The 18,387-nt window shown below is 41.7% G+C and overlaps 1 protein-coding gene across 6 annotated transcripts in view; it reads right to left on the bottom strand.

Moving 5' to 3' along the window:
- Positions 1-18,387, bottom strand: part of SMS (spermine synthase) — a 132,378-nt gene that overhangs the window by 94,417 nt on the left and 19,574 nt on the right. For all 6 annotated transcript variants that reach the window (XM_058184518.1, XM_058184521.1, XM_058184522.1 and 3 more), the window contains exons 2-3: positions 17,103-17,223; positions 667-757 (exon numbers count right to left, since the gene is read on the bottom strand). In XM_058184518.1, the coding sequence (XP_058040501.1) occupies positions 667-757; positions 17,103-17,223 (212 nt within the window). The remainder of the gene's footprint in view (positions 1-666; positions 758-17,102; positions 17,224-18,387) is intronic.

Raw genomic sequence — 18,387 nt, 5'->3', positions numbered from 1 at the left:
CGGCGGAGGAAGATTACCACGGGGGCCGAGAAGGAGCTGGCATTGGACCAGACCAGCCTGACCTCCTGAGGGAGGAGGGACAAATGGGGGGATATTAAATGTTAGCCATATTTTGTCTCAGATTCAACTAAATACTGCTGCAATCCAGATGTACCTAGTAAAAGTACTTTTCTTTGTTTTCAAATGAAGTCAAGGTGTATTCTTTCCTAGATATAATCAGAGGCAGCCTGACAGTAGCAAGGTTTTTCAGAAATGGTTTGCCATTGCTTGCTACCTAGAGCTGAGGAAGAGTCACTGGCCCAAGGCTACCCAGATAGCTAAGATGGAACTAGAACTCATGGTCTGATGCATTAACCAAGCCTGATGCTTAAAAACTACTCCAAACTGCCTCTCCTGAAGACTTCACCTGGTTCAACTTATAATTTATCACTGTTTATTTATTTATTTATTTATTTATTTATTTGATTTCTATACCGTCCTTCTCCCGAAGGACTCAGGGCGGTGTACAGGCAGTAAACATGATATATGTATGATACAGTGTACAGGCACTGTAAACATGATATATGTATGATAAATGAGGGGAAAAGCTCAACTAAAATGTATAAAAATATTTTTATTTCCTCTTTTAATAAAATTATTATTAATAAAAATTAATAATTTACCCACCTGTTCTGTTTCTTCTTTCTCGTTCAAATCATTGCAACTCTGTACATCAACCAAAACCAAACCATGAAGATAAATTCTCAAATTCGCAAAGCTAGACAATAAAAAGAAAGTAAGTATAAAGCCAGAATTTGTTAAATAAAATCCTAATTTAAGAAGAATTAGTTTTAGTTCATAAAACTCTCTCTATATATATGCTAAAGAATACATTCCTTATCTGCACAGCAAGTTAGTGTTCTAATTTAAAAATTATATTCCCTTCTTTTTTTAAGAGACAGAGCTGACATTTTCAAATAACTTGGCAAAAGATGTCACCCAGAAGACATCAGATTGGTAATAGTTCCTCTTTATTTTAAATAATTATTTCTTCTGCAACAATTGAGAAATTGCTACCACCAAAACTGTTACTTATTCTTCTAGGTCAATTATTCTTTGAGTTTTTGCTGAGAGATGCCCATCTGGGTATTTTACTGCCTTTTTTTGTCTGCTAGGTAAGTATTTTGTATTAATATTTATCAACTTTCAAAACATAGTTTTAATAAATATCTAAAAAATCTATATATCACATATTGGGATTAAATAGTTATCAGTGCTCCAAAAAGAGCTAGTCTGTTAAGCTGCAGGAAGTAATAGGTGTCTTTGAAAATAGTGAAATATCACTTTTCCTCCAGTATTTGTTTATACTTCAACGGATTGTTTTGATTAATTATTGTGTTCAATCACCATTTTATATGGTGGGTGATTTTTTAAAATGTGTTATTATATATTTTATTTATTCTTTTTGTTGTACACTGCGAGAACACAGGGTTTTTTTAGTATCCCTTTAAATCCAAATAGCCATCAATCCTTCAAACTAAAACAGAACCTACACTGATCTTTGAAAACATCTGGGCCAGAATACCCATAGTTCCAAAAGCATACAACTTCGTTAATGAAATACAATTTGTTTCTGAGCCCATGATGTTCTTAAAGTCCTTCACAGCTTTAGGTCACTCCTAAATTGATAAGAACAAAGGATATCTTATGCATTTGGTGTCTACAGAAACATACTTAACATAGAACACAGAGATTGATCTGAAACTCCCAAGAGGGGGCTTATTATCTGTTTTTTTGTCAGATGGCTGAAACCAGTATAGTAGGGCTCTGGGAATATAAACAAAATTGTGTTTTATTTGAAATGCTCAGCACTGATTTCATTATTGGTGATGTAACTGATTTAATTGCTAACTTATTTTTGCATTTTGCACTTCCAGTTTTATTTTACCTTACTGTTGTTAGCCTCTTCGTACTCTCTATAATTCGTTTATTTATAACCCTAATTAAAATAATTTTAATTATATAAATATATGTGCCTTTATTTATCAAAATTAAAAATGCAAGGATTTCTACAGTAGTTGTATTACATCAGTTCAAGAATACCAACATATCTATGCAAAAGAAATACTAAAAACATTGTGAATTTTTTCACAACATTTGTATTTTGCTAAGCTTTAAATATCCGAATGCAGGTAATCCTCAACTTATGACAATTGAGCCCAACCTTTCTGTTAAGTGAGACATTTAGGTGGGTTTTGCCCCTTTTTATGACTTTTCTTTCCACAGTTGTTAAGTGAATCACTGCAGTTGATAAATTAGTAACCCAGTTGTTAAGAGAATCCAGCTTCTCTTGTCAGAGGGTCATAAAAGGTGATCACATGACCTTGGTCATAAATATGAACCTGCTGATAAGCATCTGAATTCGATCATATGACCATAGGGATGCTACAAAGGTCATATGAAAAATGGTCATGTTGCTTTTTCAAGTGCCGTTGTAACTTTAAATGGTCACTAAATGAATTGCTTTAAGTCAAGGTTTAAATTGTTAAAATCTGAGCAATCAACAAAAAAAATCAATGCAATATAATTCATAAAAAAAGAATTGCAATTTCAGACTTCATTTATTTATGAAACTTATTGGCCACCCATCTTACCTTAGGTAACTCTGGGTGGCTTACAATCATAAAAAATAAAACTGTACAATTTAATTTCATGTTAAATGTAATATAAATTTTGGATGTGATACAATCTACCATATTTTTCAGTGTATAAGATGCACTTTCTTCCCCCCTCCCAAAAAGTGGGTGCAAATGTCTGTCCCTCTTATAGAGCAAATGTTGCTGAAACCCCGCCCACCAGCCCAGCCCCCACCCTTCGACCTGTCCTCCCAGCAATTTGCCTCCTTGCAGCACACAGCAAACAGCCTAGTCAGCTTCAGCACAGCCTGATTTAGCACAAGCAGCTGATTGGTGGTTGGATCTTACTCCCAGAATACCACCTATCAGCTGTTATAGGATGCAGGGATCGCCACTGCCTATCGCCATCTCCATGCGCCCCATTTTTGGCCCTTGCATGTCCCATTTTGGGCCCATTCCAGGTGGCGGGTATAGGCGAAAAATGGGATGTGCAGAGGCCTAAAATGGGGCATGCAGAGGCAGAAATGGGGCGGCGGAGGCAGTGATAGGTGGTGACAGCGATGGTCAGTGACGGAGGCGATGGGCAGTGGTGATCCCTGCAGCTTGGAACAGCTGATAGGTGGTATTCCGCAAGGGAGATCAAAGCACCAATCAGCTGCTCATGCTAAATCAGGCTGTGCTGAAGCTGACCAGGCTGTTTGCTGTTTGCAGCAAGGAGGCAAATTGTGGGAGGCAAAAGCAGAGGCAGATTTTTTTTCTTGTTTTCCTCCCCAAAAGCTAGGTGTGTCTTATAATCCAGAGCGTCTTATAGTCCGAAAAATACGGTATATTGCTATAATCCAAAAATGGTTCCCAAGTTTCATGAAATCAAAAAAACATATATTTTCTTTTTTCCATGTTGTTTCTTTTGCTCCCCTTCATGGATTACTGCCTTCTCGTGGTGAAGTGGCTTGCGTAGCTCAATGAAGCTATGAGCTATGCCATGCAGGGACACCCAAGGTGGACAGGTCATAGCAGAGAGTTCTGACAAAATGTGATCCACTGGAGAAGGAAATGGCAACCCACTCCAGTATCTTTGCCATGAATACCCCATGGATAGTACCCAAAAGAAAAAAAGATAGGATGCCAGAAGATGAGCCCCTCAGGTCAGATGGTATCCAATATGCTACTGGGGAAGAGCAGAGGGCTAGTACTAGTAATGCCAGAAACAGTGAAGTAACTGGGCCAAAGCCGAAAGGACGCTCAGCTGTGGATGCATCTGGTGGTGAAAGGAAAGTCCAATGCTGTAAAGATCTATTCTTCATAGGAACCTGGAATGTGACATTCATGAATCAAGGCAAGCTGGACGTGGTCAAACAAGAGATGACAAGACTGAACATCAATATCTTAGGAATCAGTGAACTAAAATGGACAGGAATGGGTGAATCTAATTCAGATGACCATCAGGTATACTACTGTGGGCAAGAATCCCTCAGAAGAAATGGAGTAGCCTTCATAATCAATAAAAGAGTAGGAAAAGCAATACTGGGATACAATCCCCAAAATGACAGAATGATCTCAGTTCGAATCCAAGGCAAACCATTCAATATATTACAGTAATCCAAGTCTATGCCCCTAACACTGGTGCTGAAGAGGATGAAATTGACTGGTTCTATGAAGCCCTACAGCACCTTATAGAATTAAAACCAAAAAATGATGTCCTTATCATCATGGGGGATTGAAATGTTAAAGTAGGAAGCCAAAAGATAACCAAAATAACAGGCAAGTTTGGCCTTGGAGTACAAAATGAAGCAGGGCACAGTGTCAGCTTGCCTCTGATCAATGTTTAAGAAAATAAAGACCCAACTCCATCAGTGTGAAGAGATTGGTAATTTTTACTAAACACGTCGGATTGCAAGGAAAGCAAAGCCAGAACTTAAAGTAATTATAATTGTACAAAAGTATTTCCTCTCATGACCCCTCCTCCCTCCAGAGTTCAAACAGTCAAACAAAATGTCCTCTTCCTCCTTGGCCACGTGTTGTTTCACTTCCAATGTTCTCCCGCTGTCAATCTTCTGGATGGAATGCTAAGCAGGCAACTCCCATTACATTCACGTGCCAAATCAGCTCAAACGTCTGTTTGAAAGACTATCTCCTCCTCCACCTGAAATGACAGCCGATGCAGGCAGCAGAATAAACCTCCCCATTCCCCCATAAATCATGTAAGACATTCAGTAAGAAGAAAACCTTTAATGAAGTAATAAAACATTAAACACTCCAATAGGTAAATATACACTTAAAATAAAAGCAGAGACTGACATTCGGCCCTCCTTCAAAAAAAGGACGTTAGTCCTGGAAGAGAAAAAGAGAAATATTAGGGTTTATCAGGATATTTGTTATAAAATTGTGCTAGCTTTTTGGGGGCGCGAACATCTTCTTTGTTAACCCATTCTGCTTGTGATAGATAGAGGAAAGTGTTTCCAAGCTACCAAATATTTTATTTCTATATTTTCTAGAGTCTAGAATTTCCTTAATTTCAAAATGTTGTTCCCCTTCTATGAGGATCGGTACTTGGGGCTTAGTAGGGTTTGCTCTAAGTGGGGATGTGTGTTCAGGTTTCACCAAGCTAACATGGAAAACCAGGTGAATTCTTCTCAAAGTTTTTGGTAGTTCTAGTTGGACAGTCACTGGATTAATGATTTTCACAATGGGGAACGGTCCCACATATTTGGGTCCAAGCTTTTTTGATTTCTGCGTAGTTTACAAATATTTAGTGGGCAAGAAGACTTTATCTCCTACTTGGAATTTTTTTTGTCTGGAGTTCTTTTTATCTGCTTGTTTCTTATGTACACGATGTGCATCATCTATTGCTATGTGTGTAATTTTCCACATACTTTGCAATTGCTCTATCCATTCAGCCAGTGATGGAATCGATGGTTTTTCTTCAGGGAGTTCAGGAATGGGGACAAATTCTTGACCTGAAGCTACTTGAATGGGGTGAACACAGTGCTGCTATGAACAGAATTATTGCAGGCTACATCAGCAAAGTCTGCCCAATTACATCAGTAGGTCTGCCCAATTACCTTGTTGATAATTAATGTAACATCTTAGATATTGTTCCAGTACCAAGTTCAAGTGTTCACAAGCCCCATTAGTTTGAGGATGGTGGGCGGAGCTTAGTCCTTGGGTGGAGCCTTTCAGCCACAAAAACTCTTTCCAAAATTGGGAAGTGAATTGCACCCCCCCCGGTCTGAGATTATCCGTTCCGGAACTCCATGCAGTCTGTAGATGTGTTGCACAAACAACTTTGCCAAAGTTTTTGAAGAAGGTATCTTAGAACATGGGATGAAGTGCACTTGTTTGGAGAACAGATCCGTAACAACCCAAATCACAGTGTTGCCTCCACTTTTGGGCAACTCTACTATGAAATCCATGGATATTTCTTTCCATGGGGCTCCTGGCCGGGCTACTGTTTGAAGCAAACCAGGAGGCTTCCCTGGTGGTCTCTTTGCTGCAGCACAGACAGTGCAACTTGCTATATAAGATTCAATGTCCTTTTTAAGCCCTGGCCACCAAAATTGCCTTTTCAGGAGGTGTAATGTTTTCATGAATCCAAAATGTCCCGCCATTTTAGCATCATGGCAATGTTGAAGTATGGTCTCCCTCAGAGATGCAGGGACATACAATTTTGCCCACACCCAAGCCAGTCCATCATGAAGAGTGCGCTCGTGCGAATGGGCTAAGAACCAGTCATCCTTGTTTAAGGCTTCCTTCAGCAACTTGGTGAGATCATCTGGTAGTGCTGCATCGGTTTGTGCTTGGCTATGGGCAATTGCCGTGGCAGCCAGTTGTTGAACTGGGAGTATAGGGCATGCTACTTCCTTGCGAGCACTATTGTACTGAGGTAAACGGGAAAGGGCATCAGCCAGGAAGTTCTTGCCCCCCAGAATGTATCGCAAGGAAAAGTTAAAATGGTTAAAGTACTGGGCCCAACACGCTTGCTTTGGCGATAGTTTTCTGGGAGTTTTCAGGGCCTCTAAGTTTTTAGGATCAGTCCACACCTCAAAAGGGTGTTTGGCCCCCTCCAAGAATTGTCTCCATGTTCGGAGAGCCCAGTGCACTGCAAAAGCTTCTTTCTCCCAGATGGCCTATCTTTGCTCTGTTTCAGTGAGCTTACGAGATGTGTATGCGCACAGTTGAAGCTCACCTTTAGCATTGTTTTGGAGTAAAACCGCTCCGACTGCTACATCACTACCATCTGTTTGAACCATGAATGGGGACTCCATGTCAGGTTGCTTGAGGACCGGCTCGGCAGCAAACAATCGCTTCAACTTTTCAAAAGCGGCCTGACACTCCATTGACCACTCTAGTGGTAAGGAAGTTTTGGGTTTAGTATTCCCTTTTGTTTTGAGGAGATTGGTGATTGGCAGGGCAATGTCAGCAAACAAGGGAATGAACTGGTGATAGAAGTTAGCAAAACCCAGGAAACTCTAACTGTTTGCAGGTGCGAGGGGGTGCCCACTCAAGTACTGCCTGGACTTTGGCAGGATCCATCTCCAAGCCTTCAGAGGAAATACAGTATCCCAGATAGTCGATTTTAGTTTGATGAAATTCACACTTAAGACAGTTTTGCATAAAGTTCTGCGGCCAGTAATTTTTTGAGTACTGCTCGGACTAGCTTCACATGCTCCTCCATGGTCTCTGTGCAGATAAGAATGTCATCAAGATAAACAAGAACCCCTTTATACATATGTTCATGAAGCACTTCATTTATCAGTTGCATGAAAACTGCAGGGGCCCCTTGCAATCCAAATGGAAGGACTTGGAATTGGAAACAACCAAGGGGATAATTGAATGCTGTTTTCCATTTATCTCCTTCTTTTATGCGCACTCTATAATACACTTCCCGTAAGTCCAGCTTGGTGAAGAATTTCCCTTTGGCCAAGTGGGCGAGCATATCCTTCATAAGAGGCATGGGATACACATTCTCCACGCACACACAGGTTGTTGTTGGTTTTTTTTGAATTTATATCCCGCCCTTCTCCGAAGACTCAGGGCGGCTTACATTGTGTTAAGCAATAGTCTCATCCATTTGTATATTATATACAAAGTCGATTTTTATTGCCCCCAACAATCTGGGTCCACATTTTACCTACCTTATAAAGAATGGAAAGCTGAGTCAACCTTGGGCCTGGTGGGACTTGAACTTGCAGTAATTGCAAGCAGCTATGTTAATAACAGACTGCATTAGTCTGTTGAGCCACCAGAGCCCCAGCTGAGGTTTCTATAGTTGACAATTAAACGGTAAGTGCTATCTTTCTTTTCCCGGAACATGACTGGTGCTGCGACGCGAGGCCTGGCCGGTTGAAAGAATCCTCGCTCCAAATTTTTATCTATAAAGTTTCGAAATTCTCCCAATTCTTTCTGGGTCATGGGGTAAAATTTCGGTTTCGGGAGTTTCACACCTGGAAGGAAGTCTATTGCACAGTCTGTAGGCCTATGGGGGGTAGCACGTCAGAGGCCTTTTCACTAAAAACCTCTCGTAGATCCCAATACTTTTTAGGAATTTTTTCCTCCCCCTCCAGCCGTTCAAACATCGACCCCAGTATCTCAGCGGGTTCGGGGTCAGGGGATTTTGAGGTTATCTTCTCCTTCTTTTGCGCCCTCGCAACACCCCCATTCTCCAGTATATCCATGGGTTCCATTTCCGGAGCCACGAGAGACCCAGTATTACTGGCTGGTCCATTCCTGGTGCCACAATAAAGTTTATGGTTTCTCGGTGGTCTCCTATGGTCATCTCTATGGGTTCTGTCACAACGTGGGCTGGGCCTCCTCCCGCCACTGACCCATCTAGCTGGCAAAATGCTATGGGCTTGCTCAACTTTTTTAGCTTTAGTTCCATTTTCTCCACCACCTCTGGGCTGATGATACATCGGGTACACCCAGAGTCTAAGAGGGCTAGCATTTCCCCCTGCATCCCCGAGGATGAGACGCACAGTTTCACTGGAACGGTAAGGAGGCCCCCTTTCCAACTCACCAGGAGATCCTCATCTGATTCGGAAGATGGCTCGTGTCAGGGTTCCAGAAAAACCTCTTCTGCATAAAAAAAACTCAGAAGCCATTGTCTTTCAGAGTTCTTTACTAGCATGAGGAAACTGGCACACGATGAGTGAAATTCCAAAACTGAACTTCCGGATTCTTTTCCCAGTTATACAAACCCCAAGAGTCCAACCCCCCTGACCCCTTTGCTGGTCACATGGTCTCACGTTCTCCCAGTTCATTTGAATATCGTCTCGCCACTCTTCCTGCAGATGTGAACACCATCCGACCTTGACCGCTTGAAGAATGTTACCATACCCCTCAGCCCCCCTTCTTCCCCTCAGGGGAAAAATGTGGCAGCGTCTGGAACCCTAAAGTCTAGTATGGTTTCCAGGCCTGACAGGCGTCCCCCCTTGGAAAAGAAGCTATATCCTAGGAAAGAAAACAAAGAGTTGATAAAGAAGAGTGTCAGTTGTCCACACTTCCCTTCTACCCCCCTCTCCCCTCTCCAAGAGGTTTTTTAGGTTTGTCAGGGAAAGTGTCGTGAAATTGTTTAATCAAATTGTCCGCATTTACTTTCCAACTTTTGACCCAAGTAGATTCAGATAATGGATATCCTTTCCAGTGGACTAAATATTGTAATTGACCTCTGTATAGTCTAGAGTCAAGGATTTTCTTGATTTCATAGTGGGTTTCACCTTGGATTATCAAGGGTGGTGGGGGAGCGGCAGGTTGAGGTCTTAGACCAGACTGTCTAGCAGGTTTTAATAACCTCAGCTAAGCTAAGCTGACATCTGGACCGGATGGAATTCCTAGTTCCTCCTCGGTGGGAGGAGCATTTTCGGCAACATCCGCTCCCCTTTGTGACCTCTCGCGTCTTAGTTTCCGCCTGCACCGTTACTTTTCTGCCACTAGGGGTGGTCCTTGGTGCCAGCTTTACCCAACAATCAGCCGCTAGGTGGCCTTCCCTTTCATATCTGAAACAGCCCGTGGTTTTCTTCTTCCCGCCCTCAGCTGCGGCAAGGTCCTTGGGCGGTCCTCTCTGGAACTGAGTGGGGGGTCTGCTTCCAAGCGCGACCACTTCGGAGGCGGTCCTTGGCTAAGTCAATCTCCATCTCTGCTGCCAGGGTGTACCAGCCATGCAAGGTAGTCGGGGAAGCTCGGGCTCTACACAATTTATATAAGTCACCATTTAATCCATCTTTATATATGTCCAAAAGAGCCACTTCCGACCACCCTGTCATGAGAGGCACCAGATCGCTAAACTCTTGGTTGTAGTCAGCCACTGGTCTCCTCCCTTGTTTCATAGATCTCATGCAGATTTTGGCCTTCTGCTCTGCCAGCGGGTCCACAAATCTCATTCTCAGGGCTGCCATGAAGTGGTGGTAGTTCTTCAGGAGAGGGGAATTCTCACTCTACAAGGACACGTACCAGGAAGCCGCCCTTCCACTTAAGACTTGGGTCACGCTTCTCACTTTAGAGGCTTCTGACAGATAATCTTCACCCCACTCCTGCACGTGACTGTCCACCATGGCCTGGAATAGCCCTAGTTCCTTAGGGTCCCCCATCAAACTTCCCGGGAATTGAGGGAATTTTAGGCTTTTGCCTTCTGCGGGGCAACATTTGTCCAGTAGAGATCCCTTGGCCTCTATCAAAATCTGCAGTCCCTGGAGAATGCAGCTCAGGCTCTCGTTCCTCCAGAAAATCTCCGCTGTCTGCCGCTCCCTCAGTGGCTATCAAAATTTCTCCTTCCACTTCTTCCTCCTCCCTCCAGGGATTCTGGATGGGGATCTCATACCTTTCACGGCCTGCCTGTCGCTCTATCACTTCACGATACAGTTTCACTGCTTCAGCAATCTGCAATTCGTCTTTAATTTGCTGCTCACGCTGCCAGTCAGAGAGTTTCTTTTTCTGCTTATGTCTTGTAACTCCAGATGGTAGCTCCCCCGGGTCTGGAAGTTTTCCAACATCCAATTTGGCCTTCTCCCGTCTCTCCTCTATTTGCAATTTCTCCAGCCACTTTGCAGAAATTCCTGAATACTTGGGAGGGTACGATTTTGCAGCCGAGCATTCCTGCCCCTCCACTTCAGTCCCAGGGGTTGGCTTTTCCCCTAGGAAAATTTGTTCTTCAGCCCCCTCGGATTTTCCCGGGTTGGCTGACATAATGAGTTCTGGCTTAATGTCAGCTTGCCTCCGATCAATGTTTAAGAAAATAAAGACCTAACTCCATCAGTTTGAAGAGATTGGTAATTTTTACTAAACACGTCAGATTGCAAGGAAAGCAAAGCCAGAACTGAAAGTAATTATAATTGTACAAAAGTATTTCCTCTCATGACCCCTCCTCCCTCCAGAGTTCAAACAGTCAAACAAAATGTCCTCTCCCTCTTTGGCCACGTGTTGTTTCACTTCCAATGTTCTCCCTCTGTCAATCTTCTGGATGGAATGCGAAGCAGGCAACTCCCATTACGTTCACGCGCCAAATCAGCTCAAACGTCTGTTTGAAAGACTATCTCCTCCTCCACCTGAAATGACAGCCGACGCAGGCAGCAGAATAAACCCCCCCCCCATAAATCATGTAAAACATTCAGTAAGAAGAAAACCTTTAACGAATAAAACAGTAAAACACTTGAATAGGTAAATATACACTTAAAATAAAAACTGAGGCTGACACACAGGCTGATAGTATTCTATCAAGATAATACGATGGTCATAGCAAACACACTTTTCCAACAGCTCAAGAGACAACTCTATACAGGGACATCACCAGACGCTCAACGCGGAAATCAGATTGATTATGTGCTCTGCAGCCAAAGATGGAGAAGCTCTATACAGTCAGTAAAAACAAGACCAGGAGCTGACTGTGGCTCAGATCATGAGCTTCCTATTGCAAAATTTAGGCTTAAATTGAAGAAAGTAAGGAAAAGCACTAGGCCACTTGGGTATGAACTAAATCATATCCCTGATGAATATACAATAGAGGTGACAAATAGATTTAAGGAATTAGATCTGATAAGACAGAATGCCTGAAGTACTATGGACAGAGGTTCGCAACATTGTACAAGAAGTAGCAACTAAAACCATTCCAAAGAAAAAGAAATGCAAGAAAGCAAAATGGCTGTCAGAGGAAGCTTTTCAAATAGCTGAGGAAAGAAGGGAAGCGAAAGGCAAGGGAGAAAGAAAGATACACCCAGTTGAATGCAGAATTCCAGACAATAGCTGAAAACAATAGAATAGGGAGGATCAGAGATCTCTTCAAGAAAATTGGAGATATGAAGGGAACGTTTCATGCAAAGATGGGCACGATAAAGGACCAAAATGGCAGGGACCTAAAGAGGCAGAAGAGATTAAGAAGAGGTGGCAAAATTACACAGAAGAACTATACAAGAAGGAGCTTAACATCCCTGATAACCATGATGGGGTGGTCACTGACCTCAAGCCAGACATCTTAGAAAGTGAAGTCAAATGAGCCTTAGGAAATCTGAGCAACAACAAAGCTAGTGGAGGGTACAGTATTCCATCTGAGCTATTCAAAATCTTAAAAGACGATGCTACACTCAAATTGCCAGCAAATTTGGAAAACTCAACAGTGGCCACAGGATTGGAAAAGGTCAGTTTACATTCCAATTCCAAAGAACGGCAATGCCAAAGAATGTTCAAACTATCGCACCATTGCACTCATTTCACATGCTAGTAAGGTTATGCTTAAAATCCTACAAGCTAGGCTCCAGCAGTATGTGGATCGAGAACTACCAGAAGTATAGGCAGGATTTCGAAGAGGCAGAGGAACTAGAGATCAAACTGCCAATATACGCTGGATCATGGGGAAAGCTAGGGAGTTCCAGAAAAACATCTACTTCTGCTTCATTGACAATGCTGAAGCCTTTGATTGTGTGGATCACAACAAATTGTGACAAGTTCTTAAAAAGATGGGCGTACCAGACCATCTTATTTGTCTCTTGAGAAACCTGTATGACGGTCAAGAAGCAACAGTGAGAACTGGACAAGGAACCACTGACTGGTTCAAAATTGGGAAAGGAGTCTGCCAAAGTTGTATACTGTTGCCCTGCCTATTTAACTTATATACACATCATGAGAAAGGCAGGGCTAGATGAATCAAAAGTTGGAATTAAGATTGCTGGGAGAAATATCAACAACCTCAGATATGAAGATAATACAACTTTAATAGCAGATAGTGAAGGGGGACTAAAAAGCCTCTTGATGCGGGTAAAGAAGGAGAGTGCGGAAGTTGGCTTGAAACTCAACATTAAGAAAACTAAGATCAACACGCCTACTGCTTCAGTGACTCCATCCAGCCACCTCATTCTTTGTCGTCCCTTTCTTCTTTTGCCCTCAATCTTTCCCAGCATTAGGCTCTTCTCCAGTGAGTCCTTCCTTTTCATTAGGTAGCCAAAATATTTCAGTTTCATCTTCAGGATCTCGCCTTCTAAAGAGCAGTCAGGGTTGATCTCCTCTAGGACTGACTTGTTTGTTCGCCTTGCAGTCCAAGGGACTAGCAGGAGTCTTCTCCAGCACCAGAGTTCAAAGGCCTCAATTCTTTGGCGCTCAGCCTTTTTTAAGGTCCAACTTTCACAGCCTTACATTGCAACTCGGAAAACCACAGCCTTGACTATATGCACTTTTGTTGGCAGGGTGATGTCTCTGCTTTTTAGTACGCTGTCTAGATTTGCCATAGCTTTTCTCCCCAGGAGCAAGCATCTTTTAATTTCTTGGCTGCAGTCCCCATCTGCGGTGATCTTGGAGCCCAGGTAAATAAAATCTGTCACTACCTCCATTTCTTCCCCATCTATCTGCCAGGAATTGAGAGGACCGGATGCCATGATCTTAGTTTTCTTAATGTTGAGTTTTAAGCCAACTTTTGCACTCTTCCTTCACCCGCATCAAAAGGCTTTTTAGTTCCTCTTCTCTTTCTGCCATTAGAGTGGTATTATCTGCATATCTGAGGTTGTTGATATTTCTCCCGGCAATCTTAATTCCAACTTTTGATTCAACCAGGCCCGCCTTTCTCATGATGTGCTCTGCATATAAGTTAAATAGGCAGGGCAATAGTATCAGCCTTACCAGACTCCTTTCCCAATTTTAAACCAATCAGTGGTTCCGTGTCCAGTTTTCACTGTTGCTTCTTGATCCGCATGCAGGTTTCTCAAGAGACAAATAAGATGGTCTGGTCCCATCTCTGGTATACATGATTGCAAATACAATCAAGATATGAAAAAGATCTTAGACAATACGGTTTTAATTTGGGAAAATTAGAATTGGATGAGATACTGATGGGAACAGATGAAAAAATGATTAAAAAATTATATAATTATTTATTACAAGTCAGATTAGAAGATGAAGGGATAAAAGAAACAATGATAGCATGGGCAAAAAACTTTGGTTATACGATTGAATTAGAGAAATGGCAACAACTAAGGAATTATAAATTGACAATGGAACAGCATACAAAAAAATTAGATAAAATATTTTATAGATGGCATATGCCACCAGAAGGATTAGCAAAAATGTTTAAAGATAAATCAGCTAAATGTTGGAAGTTACATCAATCACTGGGATCATACTATCATATGTGGTGGTCATGTAAGGAAGCAAAGAATTATTGGGATAAAATACGAACATAGTTAGAGGGTATACTACACCAGCATATAGAGTTAAGACCAGAGATATATTTATTGGGAATTTCAGCAGAGAAATATAGTAAAGAAGATACATATTTGATTATTCATATAATAACAGTGTCTAGAATTTTATTTGCACAAAACTGGAAAGCAGAAAAAATCCTGTCAGGAGGAGAGATAATAAAGAAAATTTTGGAATGTGCAGAAATGAACAGATTAACATTAAGAATAAAAGATAAAGAGGAATCGGTGTATTTCAAGACATGGGGACCTTTTTATGATTGGTTAGAAAAGGAATATGAATAAAAGATTAGAGATTAATAAATTAGATAGGGCAAAAGTAAATGAGAGAAAAGATAAAAATGGAATAAATACCCAGGTGACACCTGAGTAAATGGGGAAGGAGGAGGAAAAAGGAAAAAGTGTTACTATACAAATGTACGTTAATGATGATATAGGTGTAATTAGAAAAATAGAAAAGAAACTGAAAGGAAAATGTATATAAATAGAAAATCAGGGTTGCTCAAATACCATTTTGAAAATATATTGAATTGAAAATAAATACAATAATGGAGAGGGAATGGAGAGAGGAGTAGAGGGACAGATAGGAGAGAAGAGAGGAAAAGAGAGAGGGGACAGAAGAAAGGGAAAAGGAGAGGAAGAAAGGGAGGGAAGGAAAATAAGAATAGGAGGGTTAGAAAGGGAGGAAGAGGGGAGAAGTGGGGGAAAGGAAGGGGAAGGAGAGAAGGGGAAGGAGAGAAAGGGAAGGAGAGAAGGGGACGGAGAAAGTAGAAAAGGATAGAAGAAGGGAAGGAAGGGAAAGAGGGGAGGAGAGAAAGGGTTGTTGTAAAATAAGGGAGATGGAATGGTAGAAGGGCAACCCCGAGTATACCCTAATTTTTTTTTAGGATGAAGAATGAACTAATACAAAAGTTAAAAGATAATATGTATGATTAATAATGGATAAGAGCAGGGGTGAAATGTAAAATTTGTTACTGCCGGTTCTGTGGGCATGGCTTGGTGGGGGGGAATAATGTGACTGGGTGGGCGTGGCCAACTTTTTTTTTTACTTTTAAAAGCATTTTTTTCTACAAACTCTTAGGCCGAAGAGGTTGTAAAAAAATGTTTTTAAAAGCCTCTGGTGATCAGGCAACTCAGCTGGGATAGCCTTTTAAAGCCTTTTAAAAGCATTTTTACAACCTTTTTGGCCAAAGAGGTTGTAGAAAAAACGCTTTTAAAGGGTTCTAACGATACCAGCTGGGTTGCCTGATCCTAGATCTAAAAGCATTTTTACAACCTTTTTGGCCAAAGAGGTTGTAGAAAAAACGCTTTTAAAGGGTTCTAACGATACCAGCTGAGTTGCCTGATCACCAGATCCTTTTAAAAGCATTTTTTACAAGCTCTTCGGCCGAAGAGGTTGTAGAAAAATGCTTTTAAAAGGTTCTGACAATCCCAGCTGAGCCACACGATCATCAGAGGCTTTGTTTACTTTTAAAAGCTTTTTTTCAGCCAAAGAAAAAATGCTTTTAAAAGTAAAAAAAACCCAAAAAACCTCTGATGATCACGCGGCTCAGCTCAGCTGCTACCAGTTCTCCAAACCACCCGCCGCCATCGCAGCGATCCGGTCCGAACCGGGAGCATTTCACCCCTGGATAAAAGATTGTACATTTAAGTATGTTTATGAGAAATTAAAAAAAACTAAAAAAAAAAGGCTACGCGCCAAAGAATTGAGGCCTTTGAACTAAGGTGATGGAGAAGACTCCTGCAAGTCCCTTGGATTGCAAGGTGATCAAACTGGTCAGTCCTAGAGGAGATCAACCTTGACTGCTCTTTAGAAGGCCAAATCCTGAAGATGAAACTCAAATATTTTGGCTGCCTAATGAGAAGGAAGGACTCACTGGAGAAAAGCCTATTGCTGGGAAAAATTGAGGGCAAAAGAAGAATGCGACAACAAAGAATGAGGTGGCTGGATGGAGTCACTGAAGCAGTAAGCAGTGAAGCTTAAATGGACTCCAAAGGATGGTAGAGGACAGGAAGAAGGACAATGGAGAACATTGTCCATGGCGTCGCGATGGGTTGGACAAGACTTCGCAACTAACCGTAACAACAACAAATTTGTATTGTTATGAATCAAAAATATTTCATATAAGACATTTTTGAAGACTTTGCTAGAGTTCCTTTTAGATACAGATTTGTTTACGTCTGGAGAAAAAAATATTCAGATCTCCAAAAATCAGAATATCTCCATCTACAAAATCAAAAAGTAATTGAAAAAGATCTTTTGTCAAGCTCTGTGCTGCCATTTCAGCATAATTAATTAATTTGATAACATTCTCCATTATGCTACTCAAGTGAGATGGTTGATAATTTGTGATAGAGGATTAGTTGATTGTTATGAAAAAGGGGCCTCCTTTGATTTTGTTGTCTTTTCCTATAGATAAATGATGAAATCATAAAAAAAAATCTATCAACTAATTTAGCTACTTACCAATATAGTCTCTAGGCTGATATCCCTCAGTTTGGTAATAAGGTATATCTGTAATATTCTACCCTTCTCCAAAAAGTAATTTTTATCCATTAGTTTCATTAAGCCATTAGAACATCAAGTTAGAGCTTGCCTAACAATAAGCTTCAGCAGTATGTGTTAATTTTATTAATATAAATGCCATTTTCTCTATTTTTCATAACAGTTAATTAGAAATTAACTCTTAAAACTTTTTAAAATATAAAAATTAGTGAAGTGTATGCTTAGCTTCTTAAAGCTTGACAAACTGTTAAATAATAGATCATTATAACATACTTCAAAAATCATGTATATTAAAATTCAGTTTACCAGCCATTTTTATTGACGTATGTTGCTAGGTAACCATGATTTTCCCAGTTATGAATAGTCTCTATCATTCCCTCCTTTTGGAAGATGGATTGTAGACCTCTAAAAATGGCATTACAATCAGCTAGACAAAGAAAAAAATGGGTTAATAAATACATAGAAATGATATTTAGTGCATTTTGTCATGATATTCTTATCATATTATGAGCATAAAATGATGACTGTTCAATTTCTATACCATATATCAACTATTGGAAAACCAGTTGTTAAGATTCCTTATGTGTCTTCTTTTAATAAATCTTGATAAAGAAATTTTGTTTTCTGTGAAAGTGGCATACTTAACAACCAGGGGTGAAATCTAATTTTTTTTGCTACTGGTTCTGTGGTCGTGGCTTGGTGGGCATGTGACTGGGTGGGTGTGGTCAACTTGTAAAATGTGGTGAAATTTACTTAACAATGCTCTTGCTTAGTGACCAAAATTTGGGACACAATTGTGGTCATAAGTTTTCTTTCCTTCCTTCCTCCCTCCCTCCCTCCCTCCCTCCCATCATTCCTTCCTTTCTTCCTTCCTCTTGTCTCTCTCTCTCTCCCTTCCTCTTTCTTTCTCTTTCTTTCTCTCTCTCTCTCACACACACTCACAAACACACCTGGTCTGGGCACACAGACAGAGCCCTTCCTGGGAAGTTTTCCTGCGCGGATGCTCCTGGCAGCAGTAGCGGTGGCAGTGGCGACAGAGCTTGCCTGGGCTCCCCCGCCATCCTGGAACTGTGCTGCGCCGGGGAGTTTTCCCACATGGATGCTCCTGGTAGCAGCAGCGGTGGCAGAGCTTGCCTGGGTTCCCCCGCCATCCCAGAACTATGCTGCACCAGGGAGTTTTCCTGTGTAACTATGGTGCTGATGGCAGCAGCGGTGGCAGAGCACACCCTGCTCTTCAGGGACCCGAAGGTGGATGGCCTGGCCCAGAAGCAGCGCGTTCCCCATCATGGGCTGGATGCGGGGTGGGGGGGAGCCAAGCAGGCGGCAGTCAGCCAAAGGCCCACAGAAGCTGAGTGCAAAAGCTGAGCGCACCAGGCCCAAAAGGCGAGCGAGCCTTGCCAGGTCCCCCACCCCACCCCGAGGCCGAGCACAGTAGGTCTCCCTCCCCACACCCACTGCCAGCATCGGTTTACCTTCTAGATCCTCTCCCTGCATCCCTGCCATGCTTTCCACAGTTTCCTGCCTTCCACGTGGCCCTCCGCTTGCCTGCCTTCACAAGGTGGCCAAGGGGATGCCGGGAAGGCCGCGTGGA

The sequence above is a fragment of the Ahaetulla prasina genome, chromosome 5 (assembly GCF_028640845.1).
Source record: "Ahaetulla prasina isolate Xishuangbanna chromosome 5, ASM2864084v1, whole genome shotgun sequence".
In the NCBI taxonomy this organism is placed as follows: domain Eukaryota; kingdom Metazoa; phylum Chordata; class Lepidosauria; order Squamata; family Colubridae; genus Ahaetulla; species Ahaetulla prasina.
The sequence above is the reverse complement of the archived record's forward strand: the minus strand, read 5'-3'. Positions and strand labels throughout refer to the sequence as shown.